At 40.4% G+C, this 17,108-nt stretch overlaps 1 protein-coding gene across 6 annotated transcripts in view; it reads right to left on the bottom strand.

Moving 5' to 3' along the window:
* The window catches only part of SYNJ2 (synaptojanin 2), a 74,034-nt gene that overhangs the window by 16,374 nt on the left and 40,552 nt on the right, over window positions 1-17,108 (bottom strand). For all 6 annotated transcript variants that reach the window (XM_054194513.1, XM_054194512.1, XM_054194514.1 and 3 more), the window contains 12 exons: window positions 16,583-16,679; window positions 13,383-13,555; window positions 12,890-12,971; window positions 12,517-12,666; window positions 12,255-12,420; window positions 10,749-10,940; window positions 8,543-8,627; window positions 7,196-7,336; window positions 3,939-4,131; window positions 2,031-2,189; window positions 1,653-1,809; window positions 117-234 (listed from right to left, as the gene is read on the bottom strand). In XM_054194513.1, coding sequence (XP_054050488.1) covers window positions 117-234; window positions 1,653-1,809; window positions 2,031-2,189; window positions 3,939-4,131; window positions 7,196-7,336; window positions 8,543-8,627; window positions 10,749-10,940; window positions 12,255-12,420; window positions 12,517-12,666; window positions 12,890-12,971; window positions 13,383-13,555; window positions 16,583-16,679 — 1,713 coding nt within the window. The remainder of the gene's footprint in view (window positions 1-116; window positions 235-1,652; window positions 1,810-2,030; window positions 2,190-3,938; window positions 4,132-7,195; window positions 7,337-8,542; window positions 8,628-10,748; window positions 10,941-12,254; window positions 12,421-12,516; window positions 12,667-12,889; window positions 12,972-13,382; window positions 13,556-16,582; window positions 16,680-17,108) is intronic.

Below are 17,108 nucleotides of genomic sequence, written 5' to 3'. Positions count from 1 at the left end.
ACTACCAAATGGATAATGAATACAGAATAAGGGTGTAATTCCTGTTACAGTCAGAGTCAGTCCCTGACTGTAATTCACCATGACACGTTTCTCTGATTATTTCCTTAGGACTTTACCTGTGGTCAGATGCTTGTAGCTCCGCTCTCCCATAGTACATCAAGGCTCCAGGGGTCCAGGTGTGCCTGACTTTAGTTTCAGCATTCAGATCACTGTCTAGAAGATTGATCTCTCCAGCTATGCAGCACAAAACATGATTTAAAGCTCACTCAAAGCTAGTTTTACTAACAGTTAAAAGATATCTATTAAGATGAACTTCACAGACCCGAGTAGTGGGAGGTAGGTGGTTTTTGTTCTTGTATACACCATTCACGGAAGAGCTTGTATCCTAAAGGATTTACAAGTTATAGACTAGGAAAAAAAGATACAGAAAGGACAGGGAGTGCAATAGAGAGAGTAGATCACTAGAATAAGACACCTGCAAAATGGTTAACCTGAATGTCACCCAATCAATTAGCTGCACAATCTGGGTTGACAGACAGTTCTGTCAGTATTTTCCCTCCTGTCCCATTATTGAGCATGGAGACAGATACTGTACTTGCAAAATGCACTGCAAACCTGAATAATACCGAGGACTTGGAGAAATATTACACAAGAGAGGAGAAAGCAACTCCATGCAAATCCAGCCTCCAAATACTTCCTTTGCAATGCATTAAGGTGACAGAAAGTGCTCCAGACATCAGGCCAGAGTGAGATATTATATTGCTGTCAATAACAGGAAAGGTTTTAGCTTACTGTTTGGGCTAATGGATAACTATTTCTTTTCTGTAGAGTTGAAAATGAGTTAACATGGAATATGGCATTTCCGCCTAATCAATCACACTGGGACTACACTTTCTCCTCAGAAGGCAAACAGCCCTCTAGCCTATAGCAGCAGAAAGAAGCAAGGCAAAAGAATTAGAGCTGAGGAGCAGAAGAGCCTCGACACCAACAGTAAAGGAGAGGACTTTTATAAACATTGGGAGATAGATCTACCTGCAGATGAGAGAATGGTTATGAAAACTGTCCCTGGGTACACAAAGAAATACTTTTTACTTTGTTATTGTAGTGACAGCTCTTCCGTTGTGCTGGCCGCTCATGATCTCAAAGTACTTTATAAGCACGAATTAATGGAATCTCCCCCAATTTCACATGCTAGCAGAAATATTCCTAAGAACTACCTAGGCAGAAGAAATTACACAAAAGTGCTTATACATCTACTGAGGACAACAGTTATAACAATCTAGCCATTATAACACGGGAACTTTATGTGGACTAATGATTCTGTTGAAAAGCAACAGAATAACTTCTAGATTACTACAGCTGGATTGTTTTCAGTTCTCCAGCGAGCTCCTTTTCAATCTGTAGCACGAAGCCTTTCTTCACATGCTTAAGAAGAAAGGGCTCGCTCTATCTCTGCACGTTATTCCAGTGAAGCCAAAAGAACATCGGCTTGAGTAAAGCCACTGCAATTTGACTAAGCCCACGCGACAGCTCTCAGCCCATAACTCACTAACTCCCTTCCTCACCATTCGCTAAATTAAATCCCCTTATGTGGGTTCTGGATGAAATCTAAAACAACTTTCAGATAAAGGAGGAGGAAAGACCCTACGCACCTGTTTTTTCAAAAGGCAGTTTCTTTCTCCACCAAAGCACTCTGTCAGTCCAAGCTGGGGTTCGGCACTTATCACTGGTATCGTAAGCCTCTGAGCCAACGTCATATTTATATGTTGGTCCAAAATTAATAGTCCCTTCATGGAAGTCTTTAAAAATCTATGAAAAGAAACACCATCCCTTTGATTAAGTTACATATGAGGTAGGTGCCACTGTGAGGTATCAACTTTCTTGCAAACAAACAACATTTTGATTTTTAAACAAATTACTACCTTCAAGTACTACAGACAAGGGCCTGAAAATGCAACTTTTTCACTCTTTCAAGGAATTAGGCCAAGCCAACATGCAGGTATTCAAGAAAATGAGCCACATTGCCTTACTTTTCCACTGGATTTTTGCTGTTGTAGTTGATCAAATTCCAAAAGTGTCTTCCAATCTTGACGTTTGAGAAAATAAAAGACTTCCTCATATGTTAGATCAATGCGATAGTTAAAATCGCCACACCAGAAGACATAGTCATGTGAGAACACGCTCCGCCCCTAGTTTAGTGGTACAAAATATTGTTAATGTTAAATCACATTCATGAAAACACCTTTTAAATGCACTGAAATGTACAACTCAGTCTCTCTGAGTTACTAAATACTGGACCAAACACTTGTCACATTCTATTTGTCAAAACCCGTCTTGTGCTAAAATTGAATGGTTCCTTCACTGTCTTTTGCATCCTGCTGAGATGAATTTTGTAAACAAGAATGTCAGACTCTGGACCCTGTTACCTGAAGGTATGTCTAAGCTGCGACCCCGGCTTTATATTCACAATTTGTTTATCATGAACATGAAAAATATACGTTTGTTTCCCTAACAAATTTCACACACATATATTTACATATTCTAAATATAACACAAAATGGGCTTCTTCTACCAAGGCACATTCGGCAGCAAAGGTCCTGAGTAAGAACAAGCTCCAAATTTGATCTTACGTGCACATTATATTTTTGTAAATGTATTGAAATAAAACGTCAATGAAAATTCACTCAAGTTCTAAGTTTAACATCCTACCCTCTAACCAGTCTTTTGGTTTGGTTTTTTTTTTTTCCTGTTAAGCTACAAACCTCTAAAACCCAGAGATTCGGAAAGGAAATGTTCCAGAGCTGTGACCGTCATAGCACTAGAGGGCACTCTTTATACGTATTATATACACAAGGTACATTTAGGAATTGTAAATGTAAAGGACATAAAATAGTTAATGAGGTATTAGAAGGAAAAACTACCACAAGCACAACTTTATGGCCATTTGGAACAGATATTCTGTGCAGGACATCCAGACTGTCAGTATTAGTTCTTACATAAAACAACTGATTGATATGCTGCATGTGCCGAGCCTCTAAACCTTGCAAACAACAGGGAGTTAAAATTTTATGCTTTGCAATCTAAATGCCATTTTTTGCTGAATAACCAGAATACACAAACTGGTCCATTCCCTCCCTGTTTTAGGACCTCTCCAGAGAGGCCTGAGAAAGAAAGCATTGTGGAAATTAAAGCAACCCACATTAAGGGAAGCAAAGAAGCACTGCTACCAAATCCCATGGGTTATCTACTGGCCTGAGGATTGATTTGAACTAGGGGGATTGATTTGACACGATTTAGGGGAAAAGTTATTAATACAGACCAATAGTGCCTACTTGCCACACTCTGAGAAAAGCCAGCAGTTCCTTGACAGTGACACATTCATGAGGACAAAATGAAGGGAACACGAAGTACCATATCAATGACCAAGAACTGATATATCGTACCCAGGGAGGAGCAGCTAAAGCGCTGATGTAGTGAGCGGCATGGATGGCCTTTTAGGAACCCTTACTAACTACTGCCAGCAAGAACTATCAATATCATGCTCTCCAGCTTTAAAACCAGTCACCTAGATCTTCTCCATGAGGCCTTGCAGATGGAGTTGCACCGTTACAAAAGATTGACTTGAAAACTGCTCAAAGGCAAGGACTTTTCAAGCACTGCAGCAACTATATTTTTTGAAAGGCACAGAACTTTTGTAAAGCAAGTGCGACATTGGGTGGTATCTGGTCTCCTGTGAAAAATGCTTCTTTTTTTCTTTTTTTTTTTTTTTTTTTTTTTTTAACATTTTCTTTACCTTTTTCTTTTATGCCCATTTTCTATAGCACTGAGATGACTTCTTTGATGACCTGTCATCAAAGATAGCCTGAGACCAGCTTTCATAATGTAAAGATACAGCCTTTATTTCCAATGTTTTTAGCATACATACACCTAACACTTACCATTGGGAAGCTGAGTTTCTGTGTGATTTCTTTATAATCTTCATTCCTCTCTTTCACCTGAGTCTGCCCAGCAGTTAAGTGACTGCATATAAAGCAGAAACTGGTACTATAGAACTGAAAACGGATGCTCACTGCTCCTTTATTTCCAGCTTTTCCTCCCATTCCTGTCTTCACTGTGTCTATTGCTACATCCCTGTATTTAAAAAAAAAAAAAAAAAAAAAAAAAAAAAGAAAGAGAAGAGAATGAAGGCCTGCAGGGGACAAACTTTCAATTAACTTGGCAACATAAAGGAAAAGCCAGTTTACAATGTCCGGTCTTCTCCCATCCAAAAAGCTTGTTGGTTTTAGGCACCATCTTTTAGGCTGCGAAGTTTCTTGACGATGTTCATGTTCTTATGTTTCATATAAAATATAATACAATAGAATAGAAATAAAGCTATTTGAAAGTCTTTTCCTCCTCTTCTCATCTTGCTGTATTGTTTGGAAGGGACATGATTTCTGAAATATTGGGAATTTCTACAGAATATACTTTTAAAGTTTACATCTACCATGATCTTTAAAATAGTGACAATGACTAATTTTACTATTACATTTCCTTTTACTTTTGAACATATGGGAATCTGCTTTTCAGACAGTTAACAATTTAATTAGTGTTACTATGTGTTGAAACCAAACTTTGCAGTTGATGCTGGATTTTTCAGTCAATTAAAGAGCAACAGATCATAACCTATAATTTGTTAAATCAGATGCAATAAAATCAGTGATTTCTGGGTACAACTACTTACACTGAACTCCTAAAATGAGTTCTGAACTGATGACAAATTGCTTAGGGCCTCCATGTTGTTAATTACATAGTATTTCAATGTCATGCTTAGCATACACTTTACTACAGAAAGATGACTTGGCAAAGCCAACCACCTGCTCGCAGGATAATTTCTCCCAGATAACCAGTCTACCCTGAGAATAAAGCATGCCTGTCTGATCAGATAAGCAAATTATGAGATCATTGTTGTAACCAACCCCGGCACCATGCATGTCCTTCCCAGTGAGAAAATCTTAACTTTCCAGATAGAAGACAAGCAGATCTGGACTAGAATATTACTGGCTTTAAGCAAGGGGCAGGCAGAAAACCACTAAGTCTTATTTGAGTTATTGTCAGGCATTCATGATCTGAATGATGCAAGACGTTACAGGCTGTCTTTTTACCCCCCATCAATTTTCTTTTCTCTTCCCCCCACATCTTTTCCCTCTCTCTTTATTTTCCTCTCTTTTCCTGACTGCAGAAGACCACCAGAAGACACCCTCAGGGTGGCAAAAGAGGACCATCAATGTTTTCTATGAAAAGATGGGGCTTAAGCACTCTGAAAGAGGCACGTGTTCAGTCTTTTCACTCTAAGAAGTTCCTTCCTGCTGCCTGCGTACTCAACTGCTGACTGATATTTATCTGATTTGCATTCATGGCAAAGGTTATGTTGAAATAACCCACCGTACATTCAGCTGCTTGTATTTCATCAATCCTTTCACTGCTATATAAGCTTCAGCTATTCTATCATTTTATTTCTCTGTTCTCTAACTTTCATCCTAATCTCTTCAATCTCTGTAAACACAGAAGCTTAGATTAGATATTAGGAAGAAATTCTTTACTGTGAGGGTGGTGAGGCACTGGAACAGGTTGCCCGGGGAAGTTGTGGATGCCCCATCCCTGGAGGTGTTCAAGGCCAGGCTGGATGGGGCTTTGGGCAGCCTGGTCTAGTGGGAGGTGTCCCTGCCCATGGCAGGGGGGTTGGAACTAGGTGATCTTTAAGGTCCCTTCTAACCCAAACCATTCTGTGATTCTATGATTAAGCCTTTTTTTGCACTTCTGATCATTTTTTTTTCCTTTTCTACACATGGGAAAAACTGCACAAGCATACGGGTTAGGTTTGATTACACTCACATAACACATAGCATTAAATGATGAAACTTGGTCACTAAAATCAAACCCTTCCCTTTTTCTCTTGAGTTTGAAAGGATTACATCCAATTCCTAGCAGATGGCAGCTGCAACAGAACCACTGTGCTGTTCTGCTTCTGATTTCCATTTAAACCACACACTTCCTGATGGATTACTCATATTTCTTGTAAGCCAGGTGAAAAGTCAAAGACTGACAGAAACACTTCTCCTCTGGACTGCTTCGTAGCAGCAAAAATATCTGATTTTTTAAAATCATGTTGAAGAAAAGTTACTGGAAAGGCAGCAATGCGAGACCATCAGGGTTACCTGGACTGCATTGCTCTACCTAGCCTACAGCACTTGATGTTGCACAAGCTCTGCACTGACCTTCTCAGTAGATATAGAATCATACTGATCTTCTCAGTAGATATGAGATCAGAGGGAAGAAAGAGGCAGCTTTGGATATTTTAATCACAAAATGCAGTGGCCAATCAGTGTCCCTATTATGGGGTGGAGGGCACTGTTTGGATGATTCTAGACTTTAAAGTCAGGCAGATGGCCAAAGATAGTTTTGTCTAATTATTCATTGCCTACCCATTTATGCTTAGCCTGCATAATTCTTGCCCACAGCAAAGGCATTTTAATGTAGATATCCCTGGGGCTTGGTAATCTTCTAGGGGCAAGAGGAGTTTGGTCAGTCTCCAGAGACATTGGTGCTAGTAAGCTGAGGACACACAGCTCTGCAGCCTCCTGACTAGGCACACAGTTCTGGTTCTTGTGACATCTGCAAGAGACAAACACTTAATGGACCCTTATAGCTCTCAATTCCATACAGCGTTAGTGGGCAAAACTAGCTCTCTTTCTCCCACCCACCTTTTTCCACCATTCTTTTCAGATCTACAACCAGCCCTGTTTCCATACAGAAGCACTAAGGAGAGAGTTAGAAGGTAAAACCTGCTCTTCGGGCAGACGCAGGTACTCACCTTCACTTGGAGCTCCAAACACTCTTGGACTTACTTGCTCAGGTTATTCCTTTCCCAAAAAGGCCGCGCCCAAGGTGCTACACCCTGACTGCCCACCTGGAGCATGCCCAGCTTCTCAGCTGAACTGGAAGAAGATATTGGCACCGTCTGGACTTTGCCAGGACAGAGGATGGACTCCAAGCTACTGCTGCCTGGAAACATGTCTCTTTCCCACACTGAGCAGAGACAGGAATCCAGGTTTGCATGACTCCCACCAAGATGAAAAAATCACTCTCACCCTCTCTAGCCACACTCCAACCCTAGATGTTACTGAAGACACAAGTTGGGTTGGGTTTTTTTTACCTGATGAAGGGGACATGATACGGGCGTACAAAGATGAAAAGACAAACACCAACAAGCTGTGCTGATGTCAGCTGAATGTAGCGATGAGTCCTGGAAATAGCCTTTTGAAGCTGCTCTCCCCACATTTTTCTATTTGTTGTACTGGAACAAACATAAAATCATTTAATGGAATCAAAACAAACCACATACAGTCAATAAAATGAGCATATTAATTGTGCCTTAGGTTTACAAACATCCCATTAGGCTGTAGAACTAGAAGTGCTGTAGAATGCATGGCAGAGACAGATAATACCTCCACGTGAGCCAGCCCAGAGTTAGCAGGGTGAACGAGCCCAGGCACAGCGCACAAATACAGTTATCCTGGTTTTGGACGTGAGAGGGATTTTGTCTACTGTGTTTTGAAAGATCCACGCTCACATGATGTTTGATACACTGGGGATAACTGGAAGCTGACTGTAGTACATCACCATAAAAACAAAAATCCATGTCAATCTCATGACTTGTAAGATTTCTTGTGCTCACAGTGAAGAGAAGATCTCTGACTGGGAGATGACTGGCTACCTACAGTTGTTGGCTGTTCTTAGCTGAAGGCTTGTGGGTGGGTGCATACACCTTCGCATCTGCAGACCTAGCTTTTTTTTATCTCCAAAGTCAACTCATACATGCAGATATACCGCCAGCCCGCAACCATGATAAGCGCTGCTGTAACTTGTCATTCCCAAAACAGACAACTAACGGGTCAGCCTGATGAATCAGCATTGGAAACATTATCTTCAGGCTTCCACCCTGATTGAGATTCAAAAGGATTGGCATACACCACAGCCTACTACACATGTTGACGTGCCAAGCTCAGGTTTTGCCTTTAACTCCTTCTCTGGCCATAATTTTCACAAATACAATTAGCCACAGAGACACTTTGTTCATTTTAGAATTCCCACATGAATGCCAATTATGTTTATAGTCACTGAGCACAGTTTTCCAACATCAGACAGGGATTTAAGGACAAGCATTAAATCAACGTTAACCATCAGAATTCTTCTCTGCCAACATACAGACTTAAAAGAAAACAGTGTATTCTATTGTACAGAAGTTCACAGAGAAACAGCAGCTTCCACATCATCACAGTGCCATTTGTCAATGGCAAACATATTTCCAGCTATGACTACAAGCAACAGACTTGGATGGAAGTACTCTATAGATATGACCATAAAAAAGAACAACTCTGGAGGCTTTTGTTTGGCTGGTTCCTTTAGGGGGGAGGGTGTTCTTTTAGTGTTGGTTTTGTTTTGTTTTGAGTTGTGTGTTGGTGTTTTTTGTTAGGTTGGATATTTATTTTTTTTTACCTACCTGGCATTCACAATATTCCCTGCACTTAATTCAACCATCTCTTCAAATCCCACTGCAAATATGTCAGGAGGGCAGCTCTCATCATCTGTTGGCAAGGGGGAAAAGTCATACAAGAGTTACTATTTTGTTGTTTCTTTTAACAGCTTGTTTTCTAATTTCTGTCAGAGATCATTCCTGTAGTTCTATCTTGTGCGTCCCCTGCCAAGCTATACATATTCATAGCTCCTTTAATCTAATCTCACCAAACACCCCCTGCAGCTCCTCTGAAATTTTTTCCTGCTTTTCTCTCACCAGTTGGTCTCCAGCTCTCTTGCAGGAAGCAGTTCAGAACACAGCACTATATTGTAGCAATGTTAAGATGAGAAAATATTCAATGTTCTCTCTCCTTCATCCCCACTCATCACTAAAGCCACATCATCTCACTACCCACCATCTTTCACCCACCTGTCATTTTACCCAACATGCTTTTCCTTTTCAACACTGATACCTATGTAACTGAACTTACTGTCCACACACCAGTATGTCACTTCCACCTCTATGCCTTTAGTAAATTTATCTACTAGTTTAAAGAAGCCTTTGAAGTTTCTTCGTATCTTCTTTCTTCTGAGTTCTTCTTAGATCACCTGCACTTCGGGTTAGGTTAGGTCAATTTAGAGCACAGTGACCCTCCCTTCCCTGGCCCAGGCCTGTGGATATTACCCTGGTAAAACACTGAAGATCAAATGCTCTCATATAATTGTGTGAAGCCTATCTGTTGACCATCAGGTCTGTCCATTGCCTAAAGGGATTTTATTTTTTTAAAAAACTGTTATACGGCCAAGGTAACAGTAACTTAATTCAACATGAAGACCTAAATAGTAGACAACCACAGAAACCTAAATTGGATCTGCCTTTGAAAATAAGAACAGAAAGAAAAGTAAAATACGCAGCAACTCTCTGTAGATACAAGGGTAAAACCAGCACGTGGCAGCTAGCCTCCTTTACTGGCTTATCATGACAGGCAGTACCACATGTGCATTTCCCATTAATAATTTTGCGTATTTGTCTTTGAACACTTCCCCATTTGTGTAGGTACTGCACTAACATTACCAGGAACAAAGACATTTCATGGTCTTAACCTAGCTCTGCCCATTAACATAACTCAGCTCTCTTCCAGAAGCTGCTTGGACCTATCACGCTATGGTTGCCTGTAGCATGTAGTCCTGCTCCTCTGGTTCTCTCAGGGGAAGGCCTGGCAAGGCTAGCACATGACAGGCTCTCAAGATATAATGATATCATGGGCATAGTATGTGCTAACACAACTAAACTGTTTCTGAAACAGACTGGACCAATCACGCACCTAAGCTGCTCAGAGTACAGTGGTCTGCACCTAATCACACACCCATGCACTCAAGCACTAAGGGTTCAAACAAGACAACTTCTGTAAGCAGCCAAGGATTTGAGGAATGAATTCCTGAGCTTCAAGATTAGGCACAGGACTATCCCTGTGATGCCTGCAGGAAGCTAAATGTTCCACTGTAAAAACAAAAGTACAGGTTTTGCCATCGTTTGCAACCACTCAATTTTTAAGTGACAGAACATTGAGTTTTCATTTTCCTTAGTAAAATCTGTAAATCTATTGCAATACCTGAACTTGTGCGTGTAAATAAGAAATTCAGCAGCCAATTTAAGCAAGCCACAAGCACAAGAGCTTTCTATCCTGCTAAAAAAAAAGTTTAAAAAATTAAAAAAAAAAAAGGAAAATGCCCTTCAGCAAAATAAATCTTTTTGTCTGAAGGCTTTGATAGTAACATTTCAAGACAAGCTCAGAGTCCAGATTGTACAGATATGTTTAGCTCCAGATAAAGACCAACGAGACATTCTGAGGGCACCTAAGCATGTACCTCCTGCTCACAATGAAGAACAAAGAACAGAGATATGGAAGAAGAAAATGAAATTTGGGATGCAGAATAGGCAGATACACCGCACGATGGTGTGAAAGAGACCTCTGAATTCTGATCTGCTGAAGGTTCAAAACAGTCACATGGAGGAGAGGGAGGCAGCACAAGTTTACATGGAGCTGAATACACCCCTAAGAACTGACAGAAAATGCCCTCCAAGATGCACTGCCTTTGAAAGGAACAGCTGGTCAAATCTTGTGTCTCAACTCACTGTCTCTAGAGATGCCAGCAAATATTGCTTACACATTTTGACTGTGAAGTCTTACCCTGAAATTCAGAAACTCCAGAGAGCTTGGGAGAATCCAGCAGCCAGTCTGTCAGCTCACTGGTACCAAGAATGTTGCTTCGAAACTGCTTTCCCCCGTTCACGTTCCAGGTTCCCGTGGCAACACGAATACGCTTGAAGCTTGTGAATTCAAACTGACGTTCTGACATGGCCTTCAAAATACTTGGAGTTACTGACGGAAGAGGGGAGAAAGAGGGTATTTAAAAGAAGAATGTGCTATAAAAGGATAGAAAGCATACAGACAGCAGCAACACAGTCACTGTGAAATAATGACATTACCCTACCAGCAACAACATGAAAGCTAAGGAATAACTCCAGTGGCAATGGCAATAACTACAAGATAACTGGGGCTGACAACGGCAATTTTCTTCCAGAAACCAGGCACCCTTTGAAAGCTTGTCAAGGGCTGGTCACTCACTTTCAGCATACATTTTCCTGCACTTCTTCACGTAATAAGCAAACAAGTTGTTTTTCCTCCCTTAATCTTTTCAGTTTAGCCTACAGTGATCAAGCATGTCACAAGTTATGACTTAAATTTTAGCCCTAAGAAGTTTAGAATGTGGAGGAAAAGGAGAAGAGCAGCACAGAGTCTCACATCAGTCCAAAACTAACACTGTTGTGGCTCTCTAGCCTGGTCAGAACTCCTCGCAGGAAACTGCTATACTCACTTATTTCTGATGAGCATAGAAGATTAGCAGCGTGCTTTTTTTGTGTGAGCAACTGAGGTAACCTTAATCTTTAACTGCCCAGTTTCACTGTCAGTTAGGCATAAAGAAGCTATCTATGTTCTCCTTCTGGTCCACAACAGGGAACAGCCCTAGGATTGAAGTGACGCTGAAAGGTTCACATCTGTCCTATTAAGATCCAGTAGTTCTCTGGAGCAAGCTGACTACCTGATTCTGTTTGTGGGTGCAATTATCCTATATTTTGCACGCAAGTATCTTCTCAGAGAGAGGTAAATTAGTTTACTCTAGATGGGTGCAAACAAATGTGTATATGTTGTGGACTATCAGGGTCCTGGAGTAAAACAGGGAATGAACCAACATTAACAACATAAATGTGCCTTTAAAGATCCAAATGGCTAAAAGCATGTGCAAACTGCTTTTAACTGCTGTGTCAAAAACAAGGAGATAAAAAAAATCTGAGCTCAAGAGACTTCCTCAAGACAAACTCAGACAGTGCCGAACTGGGAATATAGCCCTAAAATCTTTCCCTCTGGCCCAACTCCTCTAAACTGTCAGAGGAGATTATCATCAAAGAGCAGAGAAACATACTCAAAAGCCCAAAACAAAATACGAGAAATAAGCACGGTGGAATTAAAACACACAGAGTTGTGCTACAGTCACTTGAAAGCCGTGTTTCAAACAATAGATTTGTGCAAAAGCAGCTTATTTATTGATTTTTTTTTTCAAAAGGGTGCAATTGCTTATATCTGACATCTAAAAACAGACACAAAAGAAAACCGAAGGTTTTACACTTGCCTTACCCAGCAGTGCAGTGTGGTCCATGAGCATCTTGCCCTTGTCTGCATATTCCTCACTGAAAAAGTCACCCATAAGCAGCAACTCGATGGCTTCCTGCTTTACTGCATCAAAGAAATTTGACTGAATGGTGCGAGACACAGAGCGTGCACCATCCTTGAGTTTCCCAACCTACATCAGAGAGGAATCATCAGTGCAAGTGACACTGAAGGGTAAACTGGACATCTTTTTTACTTGTGAATAAACAGGCTTGCCATTTTTCTTTACCTTGTGCTTCCCCTCAAGGGCACGACTGCCGGTAAATACTCTGCTCAGATTATGGCCGTTGAGAGTCCACATCACTTTGTAGGATTCCACAAAGCGCTCAATTATAGATTTAGAGTTCAACCCAAGGCTCTCTAATTGAGCAAGCAGGATCTGGATTAGGTGCAGAAGGAGAAAACACACCACCACCACTGTTCTTAAATGTGCTTTTGCTTTTTATCCCCAGTTTAAGTATTCCAGCCAGCACCATTCTGTATCATAGAGCTGGCAAGACAGACTTGTATAACTGAGGCTTATGCCCTCTTTCCTGTCTTTCCCATAGAACAGACAACGTATGTAGTACAGACATCCACAAAAGGTCCTCTGACAAACTCACCTCCAGTGCAATGAAGGACTGTACACTATTAGTATGATCCAGGCAGTCCAAACAATTAATTCGAAAAGTACCTGTCTGCAGACTTTGGTAACCAAACACAAGAAGAGAGAGGAAAAAAAAGGTATATTTTAAAATATAACATCTAATCATGAGTTGATTGAATAAGATCATCAAATGTTCTGCCTGAATATACCCACCCACGTTTTGACAGCGCAAGCATGTTGTGCACAATATATGCCATTAACATATCTAATTACTCGACTACGTCTGTAACACTGTATTAGCAAATCCACGCACTGGTAATTTTGCAGATTCCAAACAATGGAGATGCAGTTAAGCCAAATAACCTATTTAGCACCAAGACTACACTTTATCTCAAAATTATATTTCAAGATGGTCATTTACGCTTATGGTCCAAACACAACAAGAAACCTGGGAAGACCAGGACAGGTGGTGCCTGGCTATGATGGGACAGAGGGGCAGGGACACTCACCATGGACTTACATGCTCGCCCTTTGTGAAGATTCCAAAGTCTTCCCAGTGCAACTTCAGCTGAGGCCCCAGCAAATTCTCCAGTTTCTCAGTTTTCCCACCTTTTGCAAATTGGTGGTAGTCAAAGTTTATCATGGGGGTGTCTTCCGCATGGGAAGAGGCCCATAGCAGTTTCTGTTTAGATAGGGAATGAAGGAAAACAAAATCTGCTCAAGCCACACTGTAAGGACTGATACTGGCAAGCATTTATCATTGCTAGACTTTGACTGTTTTGTCATATTTTTAATACTGAGAACTTCATAGGGAATTTTGAAAGGCCAGACATGAAAAAAGCAACCGAAGTTCACTATTTGTTTTCGTTCCAAAAGTAAACTGTGTTGTTAGACCTCAATTTCTCTGCAGGGGAATTCAAATTGTAACTGCCAAGTACACCTCAGAATTGCTGCGGTCTGTGCCCTGGCTAGTGGCAGCCCTGCAGCAGTGGGCTGCTGCCTCTGTGTGCGAGGGATGCTCTGGGCAGGCTCAGGACCAGGACCCTGATGGGAAGGGTGTCCAGAGCTGCTTAAGGCAGAAGAGCATAACAGTGCACGGGTATATTTTTTAACCATTCCTGAAGTGCCAAGACGTGGGAAAATGTGGCCTTAAATTTAGGTAGAGGTTGCTTGGGGAGGAAGTAAGAAAGAAATTATGTCCCAGAAAACATACCATAAAATGTTTGTGGTAAACCACAAAAGAGAAAGAAGAAGCACAAATAGCCACATTATTTTATCTCCAATTTCCATGACCTCACATACATTTCTATAATCACCACAAATTTCATTAAGGTATCTGCAAAAGATACAACAATAATACATCCTGCTCTCCATGACAAAGCTAGAGAGAACTGTTATATTAACTCTAACTATGCAAGCCTTTGTCTATTCCCTTCCCTCCTGCACATCCGCATCCCAAGAGACGGATGCTTTTCTCCATTTAGATTGTGACACAAACTGATCAAAACAATTCTGATATTACATTAAAAGTGTACATGCAGCAGTTACATCAGTATAATTGCATCAAGTAAGACATTAAGTCTTCCCTGCAGAAACAAATTTAAAGGCGTTGCATGGCATTTGGAGAGAGATGTGCAAAATATATTTCATTACACTGTCACAAAAGCCAAATCACTTGGTATCCGCTTCACTGTTGTTGATACCTCAACTTGCCTTTACAGCTGCTGGCAGTAGTAATGCACTTGAGGATGACATTTACCCATTGCCTCGGTGTAAATCAGTGTCAGAGTATTGGTAACTCTACACTATAGCATTGCTTTTACTGTAAGCATAATTACATCTGTTATAGGGGATGCTTATGAGAGGAACAGCATTACTGGGAATAGTATTGATTTTTGGTCTGGTAACAGCTGAAGGTTAAGTTGGTCATTTACCATTTTTCATTTGTTCTTGTTGCATAAACAAATGGTAGCTGTGACATTCTGACCAAAGCAACCCAGCAGCAGTTACTACAAGAATATTTTGAACCAACTCTGATAAGAATTACTAAGATTGCAGCAAGAGTTAGGAGAAGAAGAAGGAATACAAACAAAGGAAGATGGAGAAACAAAGAAATAAACTAACGACAGAAAAGTAGAAAAGTTTTCATTACTAATCATTCCCCTATGAATTACTTTATTTTTAATTCAAACCCTTTAAAATCATCAAAGTAAAAATTAACTATATATTCTTTCCAAACACCCATTATTAAAACAAAAAGGTAAAGACCAAGATGTGTTTGTTTTGAATGGGTACAAAACTGCAGTTTCCAGTGCTGTCAGTCTAAATTCTTTCAGCTCACAGAGTGCTTTTATAATTTATTTATTTTTAAACATCAATAAAGTTTAACAATTTAAACAGATCTTTATTTAAAATAAATGAATGAATGCAAGGTCTTTATTCTAGAGATGCCTTGTTTCTGACTTAATCTCTGTTAGTATGATACTGAACAGAACACTATCTTCAAGAATGCAAGTGTTTGATAAAATACCAGTATTAAATTATCAAGAAAAGTCAGATTTGTACCCTCATAAGTTATTTGAGCATTTTGCAAGGGGTCATCTCTTACCCCTAAATTTCAATGTTTTTGAAAATAAACTATAAATATAAATACTATTTTAAAGATAGGGAAATCAAGAGATTCTTGGAGGCTTATCTGTGTCATGCAAAAGTTCAGTAAGAAGCTGAGAACAGAAGCTAGGACTGGACTTGGCTTCTGTACCTTCCTCATTGCCTTGCAATTGCCTTTAATCATAGTCACTTTCTTTGGCCATGTTCTGCACAGGGGCAGACTTTCACTTTGTCACTTTCCACTGGGGAAGCTGATAGTCCTCCCCAGCTCTTTTGAAAAAAGAGGAAATGGTCACGCAGAAAAACTGTCAAAAACCTCAAGACACTCCTTGTCTTGAGTACATTATTCCAACAGGGAGGGAAACAAATCCAGGCAACTATGCACTGCTGCAAATCCCACCCAATGGCAATCTGTGGCTTTGTTTCAAAAATTAATTAGTTTTAAAAATCTGACCATCAGAATACTGCACTAGAACTCAGCACGGCTTTAATTCTACAATGCCTGACATCCTGAAAGAACAACCCAGATGCTTTCAGGTATTAGTTGTGCCTAGGGACATTTAGGGGCCAGAAAAACCTCTCTCTTTGTATACCAGACCACCAGACAGTCATCTGGTGCTCAGGCAGCCAATTCCCATTACAATCAGTGCAAGAGAGCTATTTCCCATTACAATCAGAGCAAGACAGCTTGCTTACACTCAGTGAGCCAGGGTCAGGGCCTGGCCCCCAAGCAGTTCTGGCAATCCCATGAGGCATCTCACTGCATAGGTGACTACATACTATGACAAAGCTGACCACGACTCATTTTTGCAAATGTGAACGCCTCTTAGGAGAATTAGAGCACTTTTTTTTTAAAGTCTGGTAAAGAGAATGTGCATAAATGTGTGAAGAAATAAGCAGGAAGGCAGTGCTGGAAATTAAGCCATGAGACTATGAAGCACCAATCTCTCAATACGTAACACCTAGTAAAGAGAAAACATCATTTCAATAGATATACTATTCATCACCTACTGGGCCAGACGGGAAACAGAAGAAAATGGAGGCTCAGGGGAAATCAGCAGTTTAAAAACAAAACAAAACAATACAAAACTGCTTTTACCTTAAAAGCTCTGTTGAGCACCTCCTCCCCTCCTCTGCTTCCCAACAGGTTAACGATCACTTGTTTTCCATACTGCTCTTTCAGAAGCATCATATGCCTACAGCAAAAATAACCATAATAGGTACTAAACAAAACCATGTTATGTTGCCTATTACCTTTTTCAAAATACAGAAGCAGAGATCACTGGTTGTTCAATCCAGCTGAAAGTTTCAGCCACAGCAGGTACAGACATCTTCCTCAGCTCCCTTGCAATCAATTATTAAAGTACAAATGGTGAAATTATGCAATTAATGGACACAGTATTTTGTATTGAACTTAAAGAAAGAACCATCTTAGGAAACAGGCCCCAGATTTTTTATGTCACTCTTAGCTTTGATATTGCCCTTCGTATTCTCCCACCTCTTGATTGTCAGCCTGGGAACTACATAGGAAAGACAACAAGAGGGGAAAACATATTACACTTCAACAGCAATTGCCCAGCACTACGCAGAGCTAAGCCTACAAAGAGTCAGCAGCAGCAACAGGA

This window comes from Rissa tridactyla, chromosome 3 (genome assembly GCF_028500815.1).
Source record: "Rissa tridactyla isolate bRisTri1 chromosome 3, bRisTri1.patW.cur.20221130, whole genome shotgun sequence".
NCBI classification, from domain to species: Eukaryota; Metazoa; Chordata; class Aves; order Charadriiformes; family Laridae; genus Rissa; species Rissa tridactyla.
Note: the sequence above shows the minus strand (reverse complement) of the source record. Positions and strands in the feature narration are given on the sequence as shown.